The sequence below is a fragment of the Paralichthys olivaceus genome, chromosome 3 (genome assembly GCF_024713975.1).
Source record: "Paralichthys olivaceus isolate ysfri-2021 chromosome 3, ASM2471397v2, whole genome shotgun sequence".
In the NCBI taxonomy this organism is placed as follows: domain Eukaryota; kingdom Metazoa; phylum Chordata; class Actinopteri; order Pleuronectiformes; family Paralichthyidae; genus Paralichthys; species Paralichthys olivaceus.
The window spans coordinates 6752205-6777750 of record NC_091095.1 but is presented as its reverse complement, the minus strand read 5'-3'; the positions used below and the strand labels follow the sequence as shown (position 1 = coordinate 6777750).

General features: G+C 44.1%; 1 protein-coding gene and 1 non-coding gene across 4 annotated transcripts in view; one reads left to right on the top strand and one right to left on the bottom strand.

The window, feature by feature from the left end:
- Positions 1-25546, bottom strand: part of hmcn1 (hemicentin 1) — a 72929-nt gene that overhangs the window by 4536 nt on the left and 42847 nt on the right. For 2 of the 3 annotated variants that reach the window (XM_020098378.2, XM_069521685.1), the window contains exons 33-98: positions 24647-24755; positions 24391-24560; positions 24023-24177; positions 23599-23722; positions 23319-23420; positions 22347-22523; positions 22016-22167; positions 21745-21868; positions 19621-19796; positions 19316-19412; positions 18993-19115; positions 18757-18912; positions 18070-18345; positions 17797-17964; positions 16777-16890; positions 16579-16665; positions 16293-16484; positions 16029-16202; positions 15796-15909; positions 15469-15614; positions 15171-15321; positions 14705-14902; positions 14507-14620; positions 14230-14417; positions 13674-13770; positions 13393-13554; positions 13126-13239; positions 12834-13036; positions 12108-12189; positions 11888-12019; positions 11593-11742; positions 10641-10800; positions 10432-10556; positions 10132-10315; positions 9719-9816; positions 9358-9636; positions 9043-9239; positions 8719-8800; positions 8373-8509; positions 8143-8284; positions 7846-7990; positions 7598-7725; positions 7345-7501; positions 7064-7185; positions 6756-6920; positions 6510-6617; positions 5997-6134; positions 5786-5920; positions 5342-5611; positions 4819-5009; positions 4470-4683; positions 4238-4372; positions 3943-4133; positions 3776-3857; positions 3434-3703; positions 3097-3267; positions 2833-3003; positions 2478-2648; positions 2169-2339; positions 1882-2052; positions 1404-1574; positions 1171-1317; positions 885-1022; positions 611-732; positions 249-486; positions 93-155 (exon numbers count right to left, since the gene is read on the bottom strand). In XM_020098378.2, coding sequence (XP_019953937.2) covers positions 93-155; positions 249-486; positions 611-732; positions 885-1022; positions 1171-1317; positions 1404-1574; positions 1882-2052; positions 2169-2339; positions 2478-2648; positions 2833-3003; positions 3097-3267; positions 3434-3703; positions 3776-3857; positions 3943-4133; positions 4238-4372; positions 4470-4683; positions 4819-5009; positions 5342-5611; positions 5786-5920; positions 5997-6134; positions 6510-6617; positions 6756-6920; positions 7064-7185; positions 7345-7501; positions 7598-7725; positions 7846-7990; positions 8143-8284; positions 8373-8509; positions 8719-8800; positions 9043-9239; positions 9358-9636; positions 9719-9816; positions 10132-10315; positions 10432-10556; positions 10641-10800; positions 11593-11742; positions 11888-12019; positions 12108-12189; positions 12834-13036; positions 13126-13239; positions 13393-13554; positions 13674-13770; positions 14230-14417; positions 14507-14620; positions 14705-14902; positions 15171-15321; positions 15469-15614; positions 15796-15909; positions 16029-16202; positions 16293-16484; positions 16579-16665; positions 16777-16890; positions 17797-17964; positions 18070-18345; positions 18757-18912; positions 18993-19115; positions 19316-19412; positions 19621-19796; positions 21745-21868; positions 22016-22167; positions 22347-22523; positions 23319-23420; positions 23599-23722; positions 24023-24177; positions 24391-24560; positions 24647-24755 — 10116 coding nt within the window. Of the gene's footprint in view, positions 1-92; positions 156-248; positions 487-593; positions 733-884; positions 1023-1170; positions 1318-1403; positions 1575-1881; positions 2053-2168; positions 2340-2477; positions 2649-2832; positions 3004-3096; positions 3268-3433; positions 3704-3775; positions 3858-3942; positions 4134-4237; positions 4373-4469; positions 4684-4818; positions 5010-5341; positions 5612-5785; positions 5921-5996; positions 6135-6509; positions 6618-6755; positions 6921-7063; positions 7186-7344; positions 7502-7597; positions 7726-7845; positions 7991-8142; positions 8285-8372; positions 8510-8718; positions 8801-9042; positions 9240-9357; positions 9637-9718; positions 9817-10131; positions 10316-10431; positions 10557-10640; positions 10801-11592; positions 11743-11887; positions 12020-12107; positions 12190-12833; positions 13037-13125; positions 13240-13392; positions 13555-13673; positions 13771-14229; positions 14418-14506; positions 14621-14704; positions 14903-15170; positions 15322-15468; positions 15615-15795; positions 15910-16028; positions 16203-16292; positions 16485-16578; positions 16666-16776; positions 16891-17796; positions 17965-18069; positions 18346-18756; positions 18913-18992; positions 19116-19315; positions 19413-19620; positions 19797-21744; positions 21869-22015; positions 22168-22346; positions 22524-23318; positions 23421-23598; positions 23723-24022; positions 24178-24390; positions 24561-24646; positions 24756-25546 lie in introns of those variants that run through there. The other variant, XM_069521686.1, reaches the window with a different exon arrangement.
- Positions 25029-25110, top strand: trnas-aga (transfer RNA serine (anticodon AGA)). The gene has a single exon. It is a non-coding gene; the product is annotated as a tRNA-Ser (tRNA).

Sequence of the window (25546 nt, the reverse complement as noted above, 5' to 3'; positions counted from 1 at the left end):
GAATAGTGTATAAAAACACATCAAAACAGATTTCAGTGCACGATCAGAAGGTCCTGAATAAGAAGTTCAATCATCAATCTTTATAACATTACCTGCACAATAGGGCCCAGCAGACACCAAAGTGAATCCCTGAGGACACTGGTTACTACGATCACCTGGAATCACATCAACATGTCATCAGCACATTTGGGACACAAGAAAAAAGGTAAAATGCAGAATGTAGTGTAACGTAGTATCAGTCTCCTCACCTTTTGTGATAACAGCTTGGATGCTGTACTCCAACACCTCCTCCAGAGGGTGGTATTGTGCGTCGATGGCCGTGGCGTGCAGCATCTCCACCAGGTAAGGCATCTTGCCCTTGGACACGTCATAGGAGATGGTGTGGTTCCAGGAGTAGGGGACGCTCTGCCGGTCGATGCTGAACATCCGAGTGGACAGAGCGTACAGCTGTCCCGGGCCGGTCTGGATGTAGTCCTCTGTGTAGTCCTGCAGTGAACACGGTGCATGTGAAGCAGCCTTAAAGCAACTTTGACATTCTCTAACCAATTCATTTGTCACAACCCTAAAACAGGATGCAAGACAGTATCACCTACATTGATTATTTCTGTACCTTGATGCTGATGTCAGCATGTGAGGGCAACTGTAAGATGTGTCCGTTCACTACGATGTCCAACAACAACGCTCCATCTGAGTCCAGGCCTCTGGAAATGTGGGTCATCCTCAGGATCTCACCTAGAAACATCAAAATCACCAGATATGTGTCACATTTCAGCCACTAACACTGAACATCATCAGTCACAGTTAACAGACGAAAGACTGGACCCACTCTGAGTATTTGTATACGATGAAGCTCTGTTTTTTTACAGACACATGTTCATTCTCACCTGTAGCGAACTCCACCTGTGTCTCTCTCCTGAAGACGCCTCCTGTCAGCGTGTAGCCGTTAACGGCCTCTCCCACTTCCTGTGCCGTGGTCCAGTAAACAGGATTCAGGATGGAGATGAGCTTCCTCATCGCAGGACCTTGAATGAAAATTAATTTTAGTGGAAGATGGCATTTAATTTATTATGAGATTAAACAAAAAGTTGAAGAGAATAGCATAGACGGAAGCTCCTGTGGTCGAAACACAGCTTGATAACAGAAGTTATAAAATCAAGACATGAAACTGACCTAATGTCCTTGGTATGTTAGAAATAGTGGCCTTGATGATTCTGCCACCAGACTTGCTGTCTGTGATGGTGGCGTTGAGGATGGCGATGCCAAATTCGATATCGTTTATGTTCCCTATGATGCTGCCTCGTGCCGTCTGCGGCCCACCTGACAGAAAGAGACACGGTATCATTAAGTGTTAATGAAACAAACACATAAACAGTTTTTTTTTTTTTTTTTAATGCATTACTAACCTGGGCAGGCCTGTGTGTTACACTTGGAAAGCTGGGAGGAGTCTCCTGGACAAAGGCGGCCGCTGTTGCTAGGAGATGGGCTGTTACAGAGTCGGACGCGTGTTCTCTCTCCACCTCCACAGGAAGAGGAGCATTCTCCCCACAGCTGCCATGAGCCCCAGTTACCATCCACTGCAATGACACACCCCAAATTTGAACAGGTATAAACATTAACACACACACTGTAGTAAAACACACGCAAAAGGGCTAAAAATTATGAAATTCAGTTTGTATCACACAGAAAAGACAAGCACTGCCATTTTACTATTTATATAATGTTATATGCAAACACAGGTTAGTTAATTCTGTATATTTTAAGTGCATTTAAAGTCACTTCTCTTTTTATTTCAAGAGTATTTTAAACACTTTATGACATGCATCTATACACTGAGCCTCGTTGACCCCTGACCCCAGCACAGTTGTGCACGTGCCGACTCACCAGGGCAGTTTGCTGTGCTGCATCTCTGTATCTGTGTATCTGCCCCTGCACATGCTCTCCCACCATTGGTAGGTCTGGGGTTGTCACACGTCCTGTAGCGCCTCATCTGACCTCCATTACACGTCTTGCTGCAGCCGCCCCAGCTGCTCCACGGACCCCAGTTACCGCTGACTGTCAGAAAATAATGGCAAAACTTCAGGTGCAGAGCGAACATGAGAGAAGGGAACCTAAGCTGAGCAACCAGGCATAAACACAAGTCTAAGTGAGTAAAGGTAAAGTCTACTTACTGGGACATGGGTCGCTGTTACAGAAGTCAATATGCACATCGTTGCCCTCACACTGCCTGCCCCCATGCTGAGGGGCGGGGCTGGCACAGAGACGTGTCCTCTGTCTGGTTCCGCCTCCACAGGAAACACTGCAGGCTCCCCAGCTCACCCAGGACGACCACTTCCCATCCACTGGAGGACAAACAACGAGTGAGGATCAATGATTTAATATTTGAAACCTGATTTGAATCCACTGGGGGACAGACATGTGGACATGGACTAAAATCTTCAGTCTGATTTTATCGTTAAGCACCATTCCTGAGCTCTCACCAGGACAAGGTCTCTCCTTGCACACTTGTGTTTGGGTGTCTGTGCCCTCACACTGCGGCCCATCAAACGCAGGAGGAGGGTTGTTGCACAGTCTGATCCTGGACTGCATACCCTTACCACAGGTCTCACTGCATGGGCTCCATGGAAGCCAAGACCCCCAGTTACCTGCCACTGCAAGAAAACATACACATATAAAGCTTATTTATTGAGAATCAAGGAAAATGAAATCTAGAATAAAGACTGTTTACTGTAGTTATTGTGTGCAGTCTCGACGAGACACATTCCTGCCGGTTGCAGCCTCTCATACAACAGTTGATATTTTTTGTTGCAGCTGAATATGTCTTTGTTCGCTCACCTGGACAAGGTCTGACGCTGCACATGATGACTTCCACTGCCTTCCCCTCACACGGCCTCCCTCCATGCTGAACCGGGGGGTCACTGCAGGTCCTGATCCGGGTTCTGTTGCCCTGACCACACGTACGAGAACACTCCTCCCAGAGAGACCACTCTGACCACTTACCATCCACTGAAGAGGGACACACAGTTACAGGTCTTAGTAAAGCTGGCACGCAGTTTAAAAGAAGAGGTCGAATCCTCTCACACCTAAAATAATTCTCACCTGGACAAGGTTTTCCCTGACAACCGCGTGTTTCTGTCGCCAAACCAGCACAGTGGCGCCCTCCATTGGCAGGTAGAGGGTTGTTACACCGTCTCTGCCTCCTCTGAGCCCCTACACCACAGGACACACTGCAAGGACCCCACTCCGCCCACTCTGAGAAGCCCCCATGTACTGGAAAACAAAAACCACATTAACAGAAGATAGTGTTTGTCACTTTGACAAACTGTGATTGCAATGAAAGAAACAATCTCCTCTTAAACATTTGCTGTAAGTAAAAATGGAAGCTGTCTCAAAATAATACAATGAAAAAGGCCCATGCAGTGTTAGTGCAGCTCACCTCGCACAGTTAGTGTGACCCTGACCAGCACAGATCCAAGTAGGTTTCTGGCCACGCATTCGTATTCTGACGTGTCCTCCTTCTGGGCACTGCTGATCCTGAGGGAACCGTTGGACAGGGTGGAGAAGCGGCCGATGGCGAGCAGCGGGCGCCCCTGGCGGGACCACTCTATCATGGGCGTGGGCTCACCCTCTGCCTGACATTTGAGCACAACTGTGGTGCCAGCATCCACCACCGTCTCCACTGGCTCCACAATGATAGTGGGTGCACCTGGAAGAAGATGGTGATGACATGTAATTTAAAGTGTGTATTCTGTTAATGTGGAAAATGATTGACACTTACTCTGCAAGGTAAGGGTGACACTTCTTTCAATGACCCCAGCATCATTTGTTGCCACACACACATAGTTGCCTGCATCTTCACCCTGCACAACATTATCACAATTACAAAAATAATCTCTAAAAAAGGTCAGAAAACAACTACAATGACTAGATCTCATGTTTTCTCACCACTGTGCCATAGATGGCCAGAGAGCCGTTGTCCAGCTGACGGATTCGGTTGCTGATCTGGATGTTTATTCCTCCCTTGCTCCACTGGATGGTGGGCAGGGGGTCTCCCCGGACCTCACAGTTCAGAATGGCGTTGCCGCCCAGAGGTTCGATCCGGTTGGAGTGGAGATCCCCATCAATGATCGGTGGCTCTGAAGGCAGACAAAAGAAACTGAGTCACACACACTTGCCTTGACATTAAGGGGTCAGATTCTGAGATAAAGTGAAACAGAGTGAAAACGTTTTGTGCTTTTACCTTTAACGTACACCAATCCCAGAGACTTGATGGTTCCGACGTTGTTTTCTGCCACGCAGGTGTAAGTGCCAGAATCATCTTTACTCACTCTCTCTATCACCAGCTCACTGTGGCCGTTCATGTGATCATAGTGAACTATTAACAAAATGCAGGAGAAGATAAGTTATTGATTCTAATCTACAACATGCGGCTACATCTCTCTGTGATTTGCCTAAAGACTAGAGATACTAACCTGGGATGATGTTATTGTTGAACACCCATGTGATTCTGGGTGGTGGGATGCCACTGACCCCACAGGTCAGAAGGAGGCGCTCTCCCTTGTTCAGGGCCACGTCTCCGAGCAGCTCAGTGAAGACAGGGTGGGTCTGAACCAACAGGGCGACTGTGTGACTGTCCTGCCCGACTGCATTAGTGGCAACACACGTATAAGTGCCTTCGTCGTCAGGCTGGTGCAGAGGGGAGATGAAGAGAGACGGAAGAAGAAGAAGAAGAAAACATAACATGAATTACATGTGGCAGAGTTGAGTTAATTTCCCTTTTCAGTAATCTATAAAAATAATACATTTTTTATTTTCTTATACCTGAGCAATGTCTATCACCAGCTCTCCGGATGGCAGGATGGTGTACTCCCCTGTGCTTTCACTGAGGAGGCTGCCATCCTTCTCCCAGGACAGACTGGGCTGAGGAACCCCTTCTGCCACACACATCAGCTGGGCCTGAGTGTTTTCCACCACTGCCACCTCCGGGTCTCCGCCCCGGATCGAAGGAGGGACTGCACGGGGAAGGGGGTTTATTTTCAAATATCAATGAATCATACAATCACAGAGGATACCGGTGACATTTTACTTTTTCAGCCAGTGGGTCTGTTTGTGGCAAATGAACTGAATCGCTTCATGGCACAAAAGAGAAAACACCATACACCAAAAAAATGGAAAATGGAACATTTTTCTAGCAATCCTGCTTTAAATGCAAAAAACTCAATTTAATTATTTAACAAAGATGCTACTGTTTAAAGTTGCTGTTTACAGAGGCGCCGCGAATGGGACAGCATTTCATCACAGTCACACATAGACAGCAGTGTGTTGATAAATGACTGAAACTTACTCTGCACAGTGAGGCTCATCTCGAGGCTGACAGTTCCCGCTGCGTTGGCAGCAGTGCACGTGTATCGTCCGGTGTCACTGGGTTGGATGAAGGCGATCTGCAGAGAGCCTGAACTGAGAACCCGCTGGCGCACTGATTCGCTCAGCGTCTGCCCGTCTTTGTGCCATGTGACAGAGGGAGGAGGGGAGCCGTCAGCCTGGCACTGCAGCATCACAGAGGAGTCCACGGGTGCCAGGTACTTCTGAGTCTCTGAGCTGATGGTGGGAGGCACTGCAGGGACAGAGGTATCACATGCTGTCAATACATATAAAGATAATATATATATATATAAAAATACACTTCATAATCATAGCCTCTTTATTGTATTAAATTACTTTTGTCAGACAATGGAATACTGCTACAACATACAGGATATAAATATATATATAAATCCTTTTGACCTACCTTGTACTTTGAGTTTGGTCTTTCCCAGTGCCGTGCCAGCCGGGTTTTGAGCCACACATATGTAAGTACCAGAGTCTGAAACAGAAGCCTTGGTGATCTGCAGACTTCCATTAGGCAGCACTGTGAAACTGCCACCTAACAAAAAGCAAAAGACGTGATGCTACAGCTGACTGCTTACAGATTATTGAGTCACATAGAGGGGATGAAGTACCTGTGGTGGGTATGTTGATGCCTTCCTTCTGCCAGGTGATGGTGGGCCTGGGTGAGCCTGTGGCCCTGCAGGGCAGAGTGACGGGGTTATTGAGGATCACATCCAGAGTCGGTGGGTGGGACTGGATCACTGGGAGCTCTGAGGAGAAAAAAAGACTTATGTTCAGAATGATGATGAAAATATCAATTATTGAGATTTATTCACACCGTCAAAGATGAGGTAAGTGCTTCGGCAATATCACATCATAATGTGGAAAATCTTTCATGAAGACATTCAGTGTTGAGGTAAATAATGAGCCTGTCACGACAGCTCCATTGGGAACATAAGCATTGGATACAGCACACAAATGACCATTTTCTTTCTATCCATGACCAAGTCTCAGGAGCCAAACACAATCCTAGACGGACAAAAATGTTTTTCTGTATAAACGACAAAAAGTCAACAAACAATTGAGTAACCCTGAGATAAAAGCAACAATTAATACATTTGATATTTGTCTTGAGGGGCTCTTACCTTGCACTGTAAGCTGTACGTGGCGTTGGGTGGAGCCTGCAGCATTCTTTGCCGTGCACGAGTAGAGTCCAGTGTGACTGAGCTCAGCTGAGGTGATCTCTACTGGACCTACGTCGAGATTACAGGTACGTGTTACCGTTGGATGTTTTGGCCTTGATGTCCGGTAACAATCTATCAATGACCTCACTGACATGTTTTCCACACTCACATTTAAAGTCATGACGTGTTGTTATTTGCGTAACTGACCTGTGGGCAAGACGCTGTATCCTCGTCCCTCTTTGGGCAGTTTCATTCCGTCTTTGTTCCAGTGGATCGTGGGCTCTGGGACGCCAGACGCAGTGCAGGCGATGAACACCGGGGACAGTCTGCTCACAATTAGCTCAGTGGGTTCATCTGCTATTGACGGAGGAACTACGGGAACATAAGTCAAATCAGTAATTGAAAATACATGTGCAGGAATTAAAAACAGGCCTAAAAAAGTTTGTTACATTGATAAATCATGATTAGAAGATTATTGAAGATTATAAGCTGTAAAAGAATTCTGTATTTCTCACCATGCACAGTGAGGTTGATGGATCTAGAGTGTCCCCCTGCCTCATTAGAGACCACACACTCATACACTGCTGTGTCCTCCACTGTGGGCGCTATAACGACCAGGGAGCCTGAGGAGAGTAATCTGGAAAGAACGACAACAGGGGAAGTCAGTATTTGGAGGTAGTATAATTATACAATAATTATAAAAAGATTTGAAACTTAAGGATTTGTGTATTCTGTGCAGCCTTGAGCTTTTAAGATCTTGGATAAGGAAACAGAGAGTGAGAAAACCTGGATCAACCTGTACATATTCTGGTTCTGGTCGGTGTTTATGGCTCGACCATTCTTCATCCAGCTGACAGTGGGTTTGGGGATGCCGGTGGCCTCACATGACAGGGTGGTCTGAACGTTGACTGTGACTGTTACATTGGTGCGTCCGTCAGCAATAGAAGGAGGCACTGAATAAATGAAATGAGAGAAATACTGGGTGACTGCGCTGTATTTTGTATTTGTGTGAGTGAGACAATTTTAAAAGCATATATTCTACAACCAACCATAAACTTGCAGATCCACTCTCTTGCGCTGCGTCCCGGCCTGATTTGTTGCCATACACAGGTAGCGGCCTGTGTCTGTTACCTGAGCAGAGTGGATGTGTAATGACCCATCCTTCGAAAACGTGTACCTGCACACAAGTTAATACAAACATGGTGAGATTCAGCTTTGAGGGAAATCCAAAACTAGAAATTTAAATCAGCACTTCATAGCAACGACAACATCAACACTGTGGGACACTCGACTTTACCTGGGGTTGTTTCCTGCCAATATTGCACCATGTTTCCTCCAGGTCACACGAGGCGGCGGGACTCCACTGACGATACACTCGAGCACTGACGGCTTGTTGATGTGTACTGACACTGTCTGGGGGCCGTCCTTGATGGTTGGGGCCACTGAGGAAAAAGATAACAAATTGATTTACACACAGATTTAATCAATTTTTACCTGTGTGATCAATGCATCTCTAGAACAACTTAAGGGAGAATTACAAGATAAATGATCGTCTTCAGTACTATAGGAAATGAGCTAAAAGCTGTAACTGTACCATTGACAGCCAGGTTAAACTGCCGCGTGGTCTCGCCAGCAACGTTACTCGCCACACAGGTGTACTGAGCTCTGTCGCTCAGCTCGGCCATGTTGATCTGTAAGTAGCGGCCACTGGACAGGATACGCACTCGAGCAGAGGCCTACACAAAAAACCTCAAAAGTTATAAGTGAATAAACTTGAGCGAAGTCGTGAACTTTACAGATAGTTGTTTGTTTCTTTATTTGGACCTGCAGGGGTTGGCCATCCTTCAGCCAGATCAGAGTTGGAGGCGGAACAGCATCAGATTTGCACTCGAGTGTCACCTGTCTGTTCTGCAGCACTGACGTGTTCTGGGGAGTGCTCTCCCCCGCAATGTTCGGGGGGACTGTAACAGAAAAACATGGATCTTATAGCCCAGTCTCATTTTAAATCTATTATTTTTTACACATTTTCCAGTAAAACAGAAGTGTATTAATAAAATCAATCAAATTAAAAATGCCTCTTCCTTTTATGTACATGTCATATATGAAGATGATCTTTAAGGATCTTTGATTCCTGTAAAACATTATGTACAGTGCACTCTGTGTTACCCACCATGCACTCGAACCTGGAACTCCTTGTCATCATCTCCTGCTGGGCTGTTGGCTAAGCAGCTGTATCTGCCTGTGTCCTCCAGCTAAGTACAAGTGTAAAAAAAAGTGTGAAAGGGACACAAACTGCTTATTTTCCCATATGTACTAAAGTAAGTTTTGGGTGGGACAGAAAAGTTATGAAATTAACTAATTAATAGGATTCCACTTTCACAATCTGCAGAGACCAGTACTTAATTTGTAAATCACAAGCTGCCGGAACAGGAAGTGGATATGAAGCGGGGATTGCAGTTGCTGGTGTCGTAATAAAGCACTGGTGGTGACTGACCTGTGCGGAGGCCACACGGAGAATTTCTCCTCCCCGCAGGAGGCGCAGACTGTCTGTCTGTGGGAGCGGGCGTCCGTCCTTCAGCCAGGTCAGGGAGGGCGTGGGGATACCTGAGGCCTCACACTGAAGCTCCAGGGCATTGTTAACCACCACAGATACTTCTAATGGAACACCTGAGCCCTTGATCTGCGGAGGGTCTGAACAAGGGGACGATAAGGACATGAGAATATGAGCGATTAATTAAGGAGAAACATTCGTCGCATTGGACAATATGATTAATTCTGTTTTAGGACACACTCTGCTCTTTCAACTCACCCAGCACTTTCAGGTTGAAGTGGCGGCTCGCTTGACCAGCAGTGTTGTTGGCCACACACGTGTAGCGTCCTGTATCGCTGACCTGGGCCTGGATGATCTGTACAGTGGTATTCAGGTTGAGGAATCTGAGGTGATGGTCAGTGGTTAGAGTTGCTCCGTCTTTGATCCAGGACACAGTGGGGGTCGGGGTCCCATCAGCGATACACAGCAGAGAAGCCATATTTCCTCTGACTACGGTCACGTCCTCTGTGCTACCTGCTCCGTCCAAACCGGGAGGGACTGCGGAAAGTGATGAAAGATACGTTGCTTTACGGTGTTTGGGGATTTATTCCTATTATTTTAGTCATATTTTCATACCCACCATACACCTGTAGGCTATAATGTCTGTTGTCCACTCCTGCTCTGTTTGATGCAACGCAGGTGTAGGTGCCACCATCAGACACCTGGGTTCGTGTAATCCTGACAGACACAAAATGGTTCAACAGATTATATATCCTGATACATTTCAACTCTCACTATAGGTGTAAAAAACTAATTAATACCATTTTTTAGATTAATTATCTGCCAGGAAAATTTCCAGAGCTATTTTTGTACCAATTTTTTCATTTACGAATTTAAAATTTTTTGTTATGTAAATAAAACTCGATCCAGCCAATGAGAGACAAACATCTCAGTTTTAACTTTGCAATGCACATTAATTTGCATCCAAAAAAAAACATCTGACCAAGATTCCCTGTGTTACAGCCTCTGCCTGAGCCCTGACCACTGACCTACCGGAGCACCTGTCCAGCAGAGAGGAGCCGGATGTGGGACGACACCGGCAGGGGGAGGCCGTTCCTCAGCCAGTTGAGCTGTGGGGGAGGGGAGCCTGTGGCAACACACTCGATGTTGACAGAACTGTCCAGAACTGTGGTCAACTCCTCAACTGTGTTCCTGTTACCGTCGATCACAGGAGGCACTGAAGGAGAAAAGTGTTTGTTTGTCTCATCACTCACAGTTTAGCAAACTGTTTACATTGCACATTACATGTAATTTATATGGGGAAAAAAATAATTAAATTTGAAATAAACCCACCGTATATGTTTAGATTGAATATCCTGTCCTCCTCTCCTGCAGCGTTAGTGGCCACACACGTGTACTTGCCACTGTCGGGGCTGTGAGCTCTAATCACAGTGAGTGTGCTGCCATCCGAACTGATCCTGAACAAAAATACATTAGTATCAGTAATTCCTAATTTACCTCTTTTTTTTTTTATCTTGTTCTGGTGGCAGGCTTTACTGTACCTGAGACCTTTGCTCCCTTCATTGTTGAGGGCTTCTCCATCCTTCAACCACTGGATGGTTGGTGTCGGGGTTCCCTGGACTCGACAGACCAGCTGGATGCTTTCATTTAGCAGAACTCCCATCTCACTGGGCAGCTCTGATCCAGTGATGCTGGGAGGGACTGAGAGATAAGTACAAGTATTAGCAGGAGTCCAGTGGATGGAAGTTAAATATAAATTGGATATGAGTGATTTAACAACTCTGACCATGCATTCTTGTCAGGTTACTGTGAAGGTGAGGGGGGCTGGGAGAACACCTTCACCTGCACCGGAGGATCAATCAGTGCAGGTGAGAGCTGTTAGCTTATTAAACCTCAGGTTGTCAAGAGGACATTCAGGACCGAGCCAGACGGAAGACACCAGAGACATGAGAGACACGAGGCTGCAAAGCCTGACCCCAGCAGGAATAGCTGGGACTTTATCTTAAGTTTATTTTATGTTTGCTCGTTTGATTTAATAAAGTATGTTGCAAAGCAACATAACTGCCTGACTGTGTGTGGGAGAGTCCGCGGCATGGTCAGTTGCCACAGTGGCATCCTACGTGGGGCTCCACGCAGCCAGAGACAGTTCCGTTACTTTGCAACATACTTTATTAAATCAAACGAACAAACACAAAATAAACTCAACATAAAGTACCAGGTGTCTTGTGTGTCTCGGTCCTGAGTGTCCCCTTGAGGCAGCTCAGTCGCTGCCTTTTAAACTTGAGAATCAATCAGCTAACAGCTCTCACCTGCGCTGATTGAGCCTCTGGTGCAGGTGAAGGTGCTCTCCTGGCCTCCTCACCTCCACAGTTACATTTGGTAAGAATGTGATGCAACGTAAGGGTTTGCTGAAATGAGCTTTCGCATTTCTGTCAAATTTTCAAAAGGGTAAAAATTCTTTGAGTGAATTGAGACTTCAAAATGTGCATGTACCTTGTACAGTGAGACGGTAGCTCTTGCGTGCTTTACCCTCCACATTAGAGGCCAAACACGTGTATGTGCCACTGTCAGAGAGCTGGGACCGAGCAATCTGAAGCTTGCTGCCCCCGGAGAAGATGTGCATCTCCAGAGACTCTGAATTCTCTACAGAAACATGAAGTTCATATGTGTGGTATTTTACAGACAAATCATAGATCACCTTTACCATGAGGACATCGGATAATAAAACTTTTTTATATTGTTGTGATTGACTCTAACCTACATCTGAACCACAATAATGCAGACGTACCTATGGGTCGTCCATTCTTCATCCAGGTGAGGCTGGGAGGAGGGATACCAGTAGCATCACAGGAGAACGTGACTGGGTTACTGATGGTTTCCACCACATTCTCCTCCACTGGGCCATCGATACTGGGAGGTACTTCAGAGAGAAACAAATCCCCTCTTTAATATTTTTAAAAGGGTTAAACACTGTTTTAAATGTGTGCTTTAAATCTAGAATAAGTTACCATAAATATTCAAGTGGAAGTTCTTGTCCACCTGACCAGCAACATTGGTGGCCTTGCACACATATTGTCCAGTATCAGACACCTAGAGAACAAAGGAGACACATAAGTCAGACGAAAACACGAGAAAAAGAATGTATTAACATATAACATATGTGAGCTAAGAAAAGAAAATCCTTGCATGGAGACGAGTCGTTTAATGAGTTTTACTTGAGAGGTGGTTGCTACTACAGCTGAGGTGACAACAACAAGACTGGATCATACAAATGCAAAAGAAAGAGCAAGAAAATGACCACGCTGTTGATGCTGAGTTTATGTGACTATGTCGACCAGTGCAGATTCAGTCCCTCTAGGTGTTCCTGATATATTACATCCATATTACATTCACAATAATATAATGCCACTAACTGTGACCTTTGACCACTGAAATCTAATAAGTTCATCTTTGAGTTCAAACAACAACTGGTCAAGATTTTATGGAAAAAATTACATCGAGGCAGACTTGAGATATCAAGAGGCAAAAACATGTAATAAGACAACATGATCACCAGGATCAAACCAAATCTTCCTTGAGTTCAACTGAACGTTTGTACCAAATTTAATAAATTCCCTCTTGGCATTCTTCACAAAAATGGGACGAACGTAAGATTGGAAAGAAAACCTGAAAACTTAATACCTCCAGCCATTAACAACACGGAGCAGACAACACGTCGTCCATTCACGTCTCACCTCAGAGCCTTTGATTTCAAGCATCTGCCCCTCTGCCAGGATGCGCAGGTTGGCCGATTCCATCACCGCCCTGCCGTTCTTGTACCAGGTGATGATGGGAGGAGGCACGGCGTTGGACTCACACTCCAGGGTGACAGATTTCCCTATAAGCACGTTCACCACCACAGGAGAGTCCCCACTGCTGTCGCGGATACTGGGAGGAACTGGAAGGCCCAGGAGAGAGGAAACAGTTGGTTTTTTTGAGGTAAAACTAGTGGCTGAAGTCGGGCACTCGATGTGGACGTAAACTGACCGAACACAGTGAGATGGATGTGTTTATAAGCCTCTCCTGCTGCATTCATGGCCACACAGCTGTACTTTCCTGCATCAGATACTTTTGCTTTCAGAATCTGCAGCGTACGACCACCTGGGGGCACAAACACACACACACACACACACACATGTTCAGTATCAACTGAGGTTTGTACTGAATATCTTTTTACTGCATTACGGCTTTTTCCCACTGCTAATTGTACATCATTTTAAATGTGTCTTGTAGATTATGCCAAGCTTCCAGTACCTGGCATGATGAGTGCATTGGTGTTGCCTTGAATGGGACCCCTGTCATTCAGCCAGCTCAGTGTGGGAGGTGGGAAACCAGTAGCTTCACAAGAGAGAGACACAAAGTTGTTCACCACAACCGTCACATTCTCAGGACTCAGGCCGATGAGGGTGGGAGGCACTGAAAGGAAAAAAGAACAAACATTCAGAGTAGCAAATGGTAATTATACCTTAAAAGAGCAGAAAAAGAGTTCATCTCTGCAAATTGAATGAAGTACTCAGAAAATCCATGTGACTCACCGTGAACATTAAGGTTAAAGGACTTTTCTGCACTTCCAGCCACATTATCAGCCACACACACATATCGTCCTGTGTCAGATACCTGAACAGCGAACACCTAAAAGATGGAGAATACTGAGTAAGAATACACATCCACTGTGCGTGATGTGCATCTAAGAGTTCTCAAATATTCAGTGTTTGGTCTATTTGTTAGAGTGGCAGCCATTTTTGGGTAATATCCACAGTTTTTCCTCTAGATGAAAACCACTTGACCGCGTAGAGGCCACCACCTGTGGCAGCAGGGGGCGCTGTGGCCCAGTAAAAGTTTAAACCTTAGCATCTTCACAGTGAAACAAATATTGAGATCAGCACAGATTTTGCCACATTACTGATATTGCTGCTTCCTGGTTTATTATAACTTCTATACTTCATTGTTTGTTATTTCATATGCAGCTAAAAGTGTCAGTAGTTTCTGTGTAATTATTAAATCCTGCTGTTTTTATAGGCAATGGGAACATTATGATACATTTCACTTGAATTCACAAACAGCCTATTGACTGTGCTTCCTGGGTTTTACCTGCAGTGTTCTCCCATTGGACAAGATTCTATGTGGACCATCAGAGCTGATTGGCTGGTTGTCCTTAAACCAGGTGATCTTTGGGGCGGGGTTTCCATCCACGTGACACTCCAGTTGGGTGGTTTTGTTGACCAGGACTGTGACCTCATCAGGCAAGTCGCTGTCTGCTCCACGAATGGACGGAGGCACTGGTGCAAAGTACAAATACACAATGAGCGACAATGAATTAAACTAATATTCTGCTCCACCGACTGATACTTTGAGTACTTTTACTCACATAGTACTCTAACATCATACTGAATGGAGTCTTCTCCTGCTTCGTTCACAGCCACACACGTGTATCTGCCTGTATCTTCAGCCTGGGCCCTGGGAATCTGTAACACTCGGCCGCCTGAGAGTAAAACAGTGAAATCTTAGCATGAACTCTTTCTGTCTCTCGTTCCCTCTTTCTCTCTGTTTTCTTTGTGCGTCTCACCTGGCAGGATTAGAACTTTATCACCAGAGGTCAGCAGCTGTCCGTCTTTGTACCAGGTAAGTGTGGGAGGAGGGACGGCATTTGTCTCACAGTACAGAGAGATGGGATTGTTGAGTATCACATCCCGAACGTCCCCTCCAAAGCCTGGGGGAGACGTGGTGTCACCGACTCCACCAGGCCTGTTGAAATTAGGTGGAACTGAAAAAGAGGACAAATATTCAAACGCTTCTTTTTGGACACATCATTCCATAGTTTGGTTGGAAACACACTTAAGTACGGTTCTGTATTTGTCTCATAGGAAAACCAAAAATCGATGGGATTATTCCCAAAGCACTTGTAACTTCTCAACATGCAGTTCTAGTATTTCAATTAAAAAAGCACAAATAAAACACAGGGACACTCGTTTAGCCCATGAAATGTACAAATAGTCTCAATGAACACATTTGCATCAGTCAACCCAGTTCACCTTGTATATTTACATCAAAGTCCTTCTCATCCTCTCCAGCTATGTTAGTGGCCACGCAGGTGTAGCGCCCAGTGTCCGACACCTGAGCGTGTTTGATCTGAACAATACGACCGTTGGCTGTAATGGACACGTGGTTGTCTGGCCGCAAGATCTGAACAGAAAGAGAGGCATTCAGGAAGAGAATCAATATGCTGTATAAATACTTACTTTAATTGTATAATATAATATGTCCTAAATGTCCCAGATTTATTTCAAAATATTGGAAAAGCTCCGTAGAGACAAGAGGCAGAATATCTACCTGTCCGTCCTTGTACCACTGCAGTGCTGGAGCAGGAAAGGCCTCAGCTGCACACTCCAGGGTCAATGTGCTGTTCACCTTGATCTTGACCTCTTTGGGGGTCAGTCCCTCCCCTGGGATATCATTTTTATTGATCTGTGGTGGAACTGGAGTGATAACAGCAAACAATAAATAAAGTTCAAAAATATTAAATCACTACGATTACCATCCTGTGGCTGTATGCCTCAGACAATTTCAGTCTAGGTCACTGAGGTGACTGTGACCTTTGACCGAATCTCATCAGATCATCTGTGAGTCTAAGTAAAGTACCCTCTCAAATCATCTCACCGTAAACTTTGACCTCATAGTGCTTCAGTGTCTCTCCAGCCTCATTAGTGGCCACACAGGTATATCTCCCAGCATCCTCTTCTTTAGCATTAAGAATCTGCAGAGTTCGCCCACCTGTGAAAGTACGAGTGTTGAATGATGAAAGCCACACAGAACAGTACGATTCCATTTTATTCCAGTCTATTAATTTTGACTCTTTCATTATGAAACTACAAATGTGTGTGATCTCAAACCTGGAAGCACTCGAACATTGCGATTGGACTCGAACAAAGTGCCGTCTTTGAGCCAGGTGATGAGAGCGGGTGGGTAGGACTGGACTTCACACACGAGAGAGGTGGGGCTGCTCAAAGTTACTGTCACCTCCTCTGCAGAACCGTCAGGACCCAACCCAGCAATGGTGGGAGAAACTGACGGGAATACAACCAATCAAATTAAGAACGGAGCTGTAATTGATTTATGAAACATTTCTGAATGGATTTAAACAGTTGTCTTTGTACCCAGGACATTGAGGTTGAAATGCCGGCTTCGATCTCCTGCGCTGTTCGATGCCAGGCAGCTGTACCTGCCAGTGTCTGACACTTGGGCACCAGAGATTTGGAGGAAACGACCGTGAGACAAAACCTGGTGGCGTCTGTCAGGCACCAGCGTTTGTCCGTCCTTCAGCCATTTGATCTCTGGAACAGGATTACCTGTAAAATCATAAACAGAGGTTAACACAACAAAGACATATAGATTATCTTTAATTACATGATTCTATTTGTATATAGAGTGTGCATCACCTACCTGATGCCTCACAGGTGAGAGTTATGTTGTGCTTCTCCTTGACTTTTGTATCCACCACACTTCCCTCGTTCACAATGCTCGGTGGAACTGTTGAATTAGATTAAAAGTCAATTAAATCGTTCTCTCTCTCTTTCACGGTTCATCACGTCTCTTCAGGTTACATAATACGACATTACAAGACATTCACGATCTCTTTACCAAGGATGTCGATGTCAAAGTTCTTCCTCTCCTCTCCGGCACTGTTGGACACGATGCAGGTGTATCTCCCAGCATCCTCCACTGCAGCATGCATTAGACGCAGGCTTCGTCCTCCTAGACATTAAAACAGGCCAATTATGATCATCAATCTGCTGTCACCCTGGAATGTATTCACAGAACATGTCAGCAAAAACCTGCCCCTTTTTCACAAAAGAAAAACATCCCAGTTTAAGCTCGTTGAAAGTGAATCACCCTTCTCTGAAAACCAGGATCAGTAAGGAGAAAGAATTTGGACATTCAGGCTCACAGCTGTTAACACATTTTCAAACCGGTTTAATGAGATTAAAAATTAAACTTGTTTGCCTTTTTTAAAACAGGGTTCATGAGAATCTCCTGAGTAAACAAGTGTCAAACAGTGACATGATGTGAATTCTGCAGTTTAAGTCCTGCGCTACATCTTCTACAGACTGTGACTGATTCACCTCAACACAAACAGCGTGTTTTAATCAGATTAATCAGCTTTGGATCATGGAATTAATTTGATTTGCAAACATTCCCCATTGTCATAAAGTCATAAAGTCAAAACAAGAATGCAACAACTTGGCAGAGTGATGCGTGTATTTCTGCACATGCTATTTAAGTAGGCTAAAGTTCAGGGGCCACGGTTTATTTTGGAAGCACCTCATACATCTTGTTAAACATTTAAAAACACAATTCAGAGCAATTGCTCCTGTTGTCTTCTCTCACAGTTCTGTCCGAGTTTGGCCCGCGAGCAATGATCCCATTACATCTTATTACCGCTGATGTGTTGCATCTGCCTGTGTCTTTGAAACCGAGCCGAGAGCGAAACAGTTCAAGTTACTGTTTTGAAAATGTGCTTCAGTGTGTTTCTTCAAAACTAAGAAAGGATTTCATAGATCTTTGAAGAAATAACTTACAGCAGGAGGAGGCCAGGGAAACACATTTGGAAATCTTTTTGAATATTCTTTATTCCTCCTTACTGATCCTGTGGGAACTCACCTGAAAGGATGCGGACTGAGCTGGTAGCTTTGATTGGCCGACCATCCTTAAGCCAAGAAATGGCAGGAAGAGGGATACCAGCGGCCTCGCAGTTCAGAGCGACTGGGTTCTTCACGACAACAGTCACATTTTCTGGCAACTGCACCTGACCGATTATACTTGGTGGGACTGAAAAAGAGGAGAGGGAATAAGAGCATGGGACAAAAGTCTAAGACCCCTACATGGACTTAAAGTGAACACTAATGATTAAAATAAAAACTTGATGATTCATACCATGTACACTGATGTCATACTTGCTGTCAGCCTGCCCTGCCACATTCACAGCGATGCAGGTGTAGCGTCCTGTGTCCGACACCTTAGCGTCTTTAATCTGCAGCAGCCTTCCTTCATTCAGGACCTTTGCGCCATGCTGGCCCGTGATAGGCCGTCCGTCTTTTAGCCATGTGACTGCTGGTCGTGGCACGCCCTCCGCAGCACATTGTAATGTCACATCCCCTCCCTTTGTCACAGTGACATCATCGTTGTCACCACGTTTGATGGCTGGGCGGACTGAAGGGAGGAAAGTGGGTGAGTTGGGGCATTTGCACTTTAACTTTTAACTCTGTGCTGCATAACATGTAAAATGCAAGTGGATCCAGTTACCTGCAGGATGTTTTAGTCATTTTAAACGTGATACATGAATTTGTGGACTTGCTTCTTCATACAACATATTATATGTTCCATGTTCCAAGTGTTGATAGTTCCTCTGACAGCACAATTATCATTGTCTACGTTTCTATCCAGCAATAAAAGGCAGAGCAATTACTTTGATAAACAGATGTGGTGTAGAGTGTGGATAGCCGTCTCGAGCCCGTCACAACCCGATCAAGTTCGGACACTTTTTAAATTATATTGGGATTCAGGTTGGGATCGGTCCATTTTTCACTTGATTTGTTTTCTGAGGTGGCGTCCTATACATACCATAAACCTGCAGACTGTACTCCTTGGACGTGGTGCCAGATGCACTGGAGGCCGTGCAGGTGTAAGAGGCTGCATCCGTCCTCTCAGCAATGGAGATGTGCAGCTGACGACCTCCTGACAAAACTCTGAGCCGCTGATCTGACTTGAACTCTGAACCTGGAACCAAGACAAGACTTGTCATGAAGTGTTTCTTTTTCATCCCAACACAGGAACACACACACACACACAAAACGTACCATCTTTTCTCCAGGTAAGACTTGGAGGTGGGATTCCGCTGGACTCACACACCAGAGTGATGAGACTTCCTTCAACCACTGTGAGAGGAGACACCTCCTCTGAACCACGGATACTGGGAGAAACTGTAATAACAGGACAACACCAAAGGGAGGCGCACACATCTCAGTCAAACATCACCTGGGCTTAAAATAAACATATGCTGCAAAACACATTTACATTAATATACGTCTTATTTAAAAAAAAAAAAAAAAAGTGAAATAGCCAGGAACACTTGAAGAACTATATGACAATGTTCTTTTTGTGAAAATCAAGAAGAACTCACCCCAAACATTGAGGTTGTAGTTCTTCTCAGTTTTTCCAGCAATGTTGGTGGCTTCACAGGTGTACCTGCCTGAATCCTGCACCTGGGCACTATCGACCTACCAGATTCAGACACAAATCAAGAGCTTTAATAACAACACACTCGAAGGACAGTAAACAGTGTATTCATTTTTTAAAAGGAGGTAAATTGTAAAACCAATTTTGAATTGGGAGGAACCACAATCACATCAAAACCCACACTCACACATTTCTCTTACAAAGTCAGATTTGATCAACCGCTTTATAATCTTTTAACTTTGACAATACCTTGAGCAAACTTCCATCTGACAAAACCGTCAGTCCAGGTTTCCTGAACAGCGGACGGCCATCTTTGCGCCAGGCGAGAGTTGGTGGAGGGATTGCGTCGCTCTGGCACTGTAGCTCCACCGGACGGCCGAGCATCACTGTGGCATTCACCTCCTCACCCTTGATGTTTGGTGGCACTGTGGCAGACATGGAGACAAGCTACTGACACTGTTTCTGAATCCAGTATATAGGCTGATATATATATATATATATATATATATATTAAAAAATGCCAATGAATCCTCAATCAAACCCTATCAAACCCTTATGAGAAAGAACTGTAATTGGGGCTTGATGTTTTTTTCAATAAAACACAAATACAACCAAATATGTGTTACTTGAAGAAAATAAAAGTAAACATACACATCTTTTCTGCATCGTTCATTCTGTAAAGTCGTATTTTTCATTTACTCATAATCATAAACTGCAAAACAATATGTCTGCAAAAGGCTCATATCAGCCATTTCTTGCTCTGCAGATTCTATTATCCGACATTGACGCACACATTAAATCTCTACTTAGATGCTCTATGACGTTAATTGACTTTGTGAGTTGGCTCACTAAGCCTCTGTAAATGGTGCACACTCTTTATATTACCTCATAAGTGAAAAGAATAATTGCTTCCTGAGATGCTAAGTCTGTGTCATCTGGTGCTCTTTAAACACTAATTCTATCTGGGGCTATGACAGCAACATTAAACCAGTTCAACATTTGTTTGTGGTGTTAACAATCAGAGTAGTGTCTCTTCCAAGAAGTTCATGAAACCTAACCTCTGGGGAAATTGCTAACATGCATAGAGATGCATAATGACTCAGGAGAAAAAAACATCCCACCAGAATGGTTTTTCTCCCCTGTGAAGAGTCCATGTATCATCACAGCTAAATATGAGTCTTACTCACACTGCTTAACTACATTTTCCACAATTTGAGCGAGGGGTGGATATGATTTGCTTTTGGCCCTCAACCTTTCTGGAACCAAAACACACGGCTCTAAACCAAAAAAGAAGCAAAGGACTAGAAAAAGTAAACTAACAACACTGGGAATGTTTGGACATCTTTATCCTGAGTAAGACAATGTCTGTACTCCTTAAATATGATATATACTCAATATAATATAACCTTTTTTGATGAATCTGGCCTGTTCTAGAAAATAACTGCCAGCTAATTTCCTCTGCATTATAGCTATTGGTCCTACAAGGCACCGGGGACAGACAGAAACAGGCCCTCAGCTCAGGATCTGGCCAGACACAGGAAGCTGCTGAAGAATGGTAGCAATTACCTCAACAAATCTGCCTTTATTTCTCTGGACAAGCTCCTTTTGATGTCTCTGAGAAAATGCACGTCATGAAGATGTTTGTATTCTGCTTATTGCTGCGTATACATAAACTTCTTGTCTCCCATTTCCTCAGCGACATTAGCTTGTTTTGAACTTGTACAACAAGTGATTTGCCATCAAGCTCAGCTCTGTGCAGAAACCTGACAAGGTTTATTGAAATGCTAAACTCAGTCAAATCACACTTCCTCTGCGTGCACGTGTTTTGCTCAAGGCCTGATTCATTTATTTTCTTTCAGTCTTTTAATCTTTCGTGCTGGATCTGTTGCCCTGTTGACAGACATACTGCAGTTGGCAATAACCGTTAGTCAGTAAAACAAGAAGTGGAACAAGGAAAAAACATTAAACAGAAAGGTTTTGTCCTGAGGAGGAGGAACCAGTGTCTGCCAAGAAGTTGTAAATTGAGAGATTTTACTACCGTTTTAATACCAACATTCAAGTTCATTTCAAAGCTTTCATCAGATATTTTTAACCACTTTTTATCCTATTTACTACATTACCATAATGATGATTAAATGTATATTTTCACGTTTTCATACAACTCTCACTGCTGTGGTAAAACATTGATGACTATAGATTATAGTGCAGTGTGACACAACATTACTAAAAATAAGTTACTATGTTTGTTTGAAATCCACAGATTACTCTAGTATATAAATGAATAGGCTATTAAGTATGTAGCTGTATGTACATGTATATTATATATGTACAGCAAATTTACTGTATGTAACAGCTCCTGAAAAATGTACTCACCATAAACACGTAGGTCGTATTCTCTGCTTTGTTCTCCTCCAGCATTGACGGCCACACATGTGTATCTGCCTGTATCACTAACCTGTGCACTGCTCAGTGACAGGACTCTGCCACCAGACAGCACCTGAGAGGGAGACAGACACTGATCAGAGTGCAGCTGACAGTACAGACTTAAATACACACAATACAAATCAATGCCATTGTTTGCATGGCACAAAAAATGTCTTAGAGCTTCATTCAAACATGAATTGATTCAGTCACTTGTGGGCACCTGTATGCCGTGTGACACGCTTGTCACGGGGCTGCCATCTTTGAGCCATGTGAGGCTCGGCGGAGGAACACCAGTGGCCTCACACTCCAGCCTGGCAGCTTCATTCACCACTACCGTGACTGTACCACCCCGGCTGGAGATGACCGGAGGAACTGTAAAGCACAAGACAGAAGGAAATGGTCACTCATAATGGAAAAGATCCATGATAGCGTAAGACAAGAAACAGGACAATAAAAAACAGGAGAAGTAAAACTGTCATACAAATACTGTGCAATGCATTTTCTTAAACATTTATTGAACCTATAAAATAACAAAACAAAGAGTCACCCACCAAACACCTGCAGGTTGTGGGATATCTCAGCAACTCCAGCCAGGTTGACCGCCACACATCTGTATATCCCAGCATCAGACAGCTGGGCGCGTTCAATCTCCAGCACCTGACCACGCTTCAGCATCGTCACCCCAGCGGCAGAAGTCAGAGGTCGACCATCTTTGTACCAAGTGATAGCTGAAGCACAACAGTATTTGAAAGAGCATTACATAAAAAATGAGGGCAGTAACTGCACAAAAACAAAACGACTCAATAAAAAGCAACAGGGTATTTAAGTTTAGAGTTGGAGCAGATGTTAGATGTTGACGTTTGTTGCAGAAATGTCTTGCATATAAACCAAAAGTTGCTTCAATATGTTCCTTTTCATGATCAAAAAAGTAAGCAAACCAAAGCCAGGTGACCATAAAGGTCTGAGAGGTTCAAACACAGAAGCAGAAAGCATACAGATGTATTTTTACCAATTTGATCATTTAGTTATTAATGAGCAAATAATAGAATTTATTGATTAACAATTTGAGCAAGTGGAATGTGTGAGCACACAGTAAAGGGGCGAAGACAGTGAAAGATATTATTACTTATCTGTCATTTTATGTTTTTGTTTTAATTGGTAAATCATGTAAACACGGTCAAAGTATGTTGAGCTGGAAAACAAGAGCTATTTTTACATGTAACATTCTTAAATGTAAAATTGTTATAAGATTGAAATGCAGCTGTAAAAATGCAGAAACATCCCAAGAACTGCTCATCTGCACTCGACTTGAACACTGTGCATCCAACTGGAAAGAAAGGCAGTGGGAAGAAGTTTCCTGCAGGGAGTCATCTGAGATCAATTTTCCGCTGTTCTGCTAATGGTTAAAGATAAGGAAAGAAGCACTGTATCCAAGTCCAAGTCAGCAGTCAGGGGGAACTACGCCCTGCAGCCTGAGAGCGCAGCGGGATGGAGGAAGGGGTGACGTTAGTGAGCTGTCTTACCAGGTAATGGGCTGCCTGTGGCCTTGCACTCGAGCTCAGTGGGGAAGCCTGACACGATGGTCTGGTTGATGATCTCACCAGAATAAGGGATAGAAGGAGCCTCTGAGGGACACACACAGTAATACACACAGGAAAAACTATTTGTTAGATGATATTCTCATGTCTCCACCTAGTCACAGAGTAGCGAGAGTGAAGATGTATGACATGACAGAGTCTGGGAGACGAGAGAGACGAGGGATGGAAACGTGCAGAGGGAGTGCTGTGTTTATCTTCACGTTACCATGGACACTGAGCCGAATGTGCTGTTGAGCTTCACCAGCTGCATTGGTAGCCAGGCAGGTGTATCTCCCAGAATCCTCCAGTCTCGCCTCTGTGACCTTCAGTATTCTGCCTGCAGACTCCAGCTGTGACACACACACAAAGGATGAGTGAAGTTTATAATACATGTCAGTAATTGTCATTTTCTGAATCTGAAAGAGAAACCTTTTCCTGTGTCTCAAGGTTACAGCTGGAAAATATAACTTTTTTTGATTTGGTTTGTTCTGGTGATGCAACGTGCAATCAATCATTGTTCTGTGTTGAAACCAAATGCTCTTTAAAATAAAACTGAAGTCAGCGTTGAACATTCAGAGTCAAGTTTTCGGGATAATGTCAGAGGACTGGTTCACCCCTCTTCAAAATAAATCAATCAATCAAAAGGCAACCTTTAGGTGCTCCTGTGTTGTGTCGACAGGGCGCCCATCTTTAATCCAGGTAATGCTTGGAGGAGGGATGCCACTGGAGATGCACTCCAGACTGACGGGCTTGTGGAGAACCACTGAGCGTTCTGCAGGCCCAGTAGTGCGGATGGATGGAGGAACTAAAGAGCAGAAGATGATAGATTTATTACCACTTTACAACAGCTAATTACGTAGATGGAAATTACATAGAGGCAAAGATTAGTATTTACCCAAAGTGGGATTGTCCTTGTTGCGTTTAAAGCATAAATCACATTTATTACAATAAGAACATGTGCAAAACTATTAAGATAATTTGTTGCCAGAAAACGATTGAAAAGATTGATATGTTTTACCTTGTACGACCACATTGAAGTCCCGCTCATGTTCCCCTGCTTCATTCGCGGCCACACACTGAAAACGAGCCGTGTCAGAGACCTGAGCGCGGGACACGATCAGCCGCCGACCGCTGGTAGCAACACGCAAGCCTGCCCCCTGCCTGACTGGTTTTCCGTCCTTATACCACCTTAAAATAATTATGAATATTACCCTGAATCTCTGTGTGCACTCATGTATGTTTATATCTGTGTATGCATGAGACGTAGATCTTACGTGATGACAGGTGGAGGCGTTCCCGTGGCTTCACACTCCAGCTCCAAAGGGCTGTTGAGTATCACTGTGCTGTCTGTCACATCATCCGCTCCTTCAATGAAGGGAGGAACTAGGAAAGAGAATATTTCAATAAATTACATTCTGGAAAACCACAATAAATGTTCAATTTAAAAATTTTTTTTAGATTCAAAACACATAAACCATGTCAGAACAGACTATGGGCTATGTTTTACTCCTAATGTTTCTTATGTCACGAGGAAAGAAGAGATAAAAATCCTCTGCAGGCCACAGTGAAGTGGCAGGTTTTGCTCTGGAATGCAGACGTGGGTTTTATGCAACTGCATCGGCACGAAATCTCCTTATCAGCTCAGGTTATACAGGAGTTGTCGTGGCCGAGTGGTTAAGGCGATGGACTAGAAATCCATTGGGGTCTCCCCGCGCAGGTTCGAATCCTGCCGACAACGGCTCAATGTTTTCTCAGCTGTCACACGAGTTGTTAAAGGATAAATCACACATGACAGGCGGGGGGGGGGGGGTGATTAGACCCACTCACAGAACTGAAGTACTGCACATTGTACTACTGACACTGCAGTTACACAAACTCTGAGCTAAAAAGGTAAAACTAAAAAACTATTATAAATATTTACAAAACAGTAAACAATACAATTTGAAATAAAATGTATTAAATTAAGTACCACTTATAACTTGGAACCATCTTTAGCATGCATATCAGGATGGTCCTCTTATTACCTCAAAAATACTTGAATTTGATTGTTTGATATTCAGCAGGATTAAGCAAAAACTACAACTACTTCATTCAAGGAAACGGTTTTGAGACGTTTTCCTTGATTTCTCAGATAATCATTTGTGGATCTTGATGAAAAAAATCTGCCATATTTC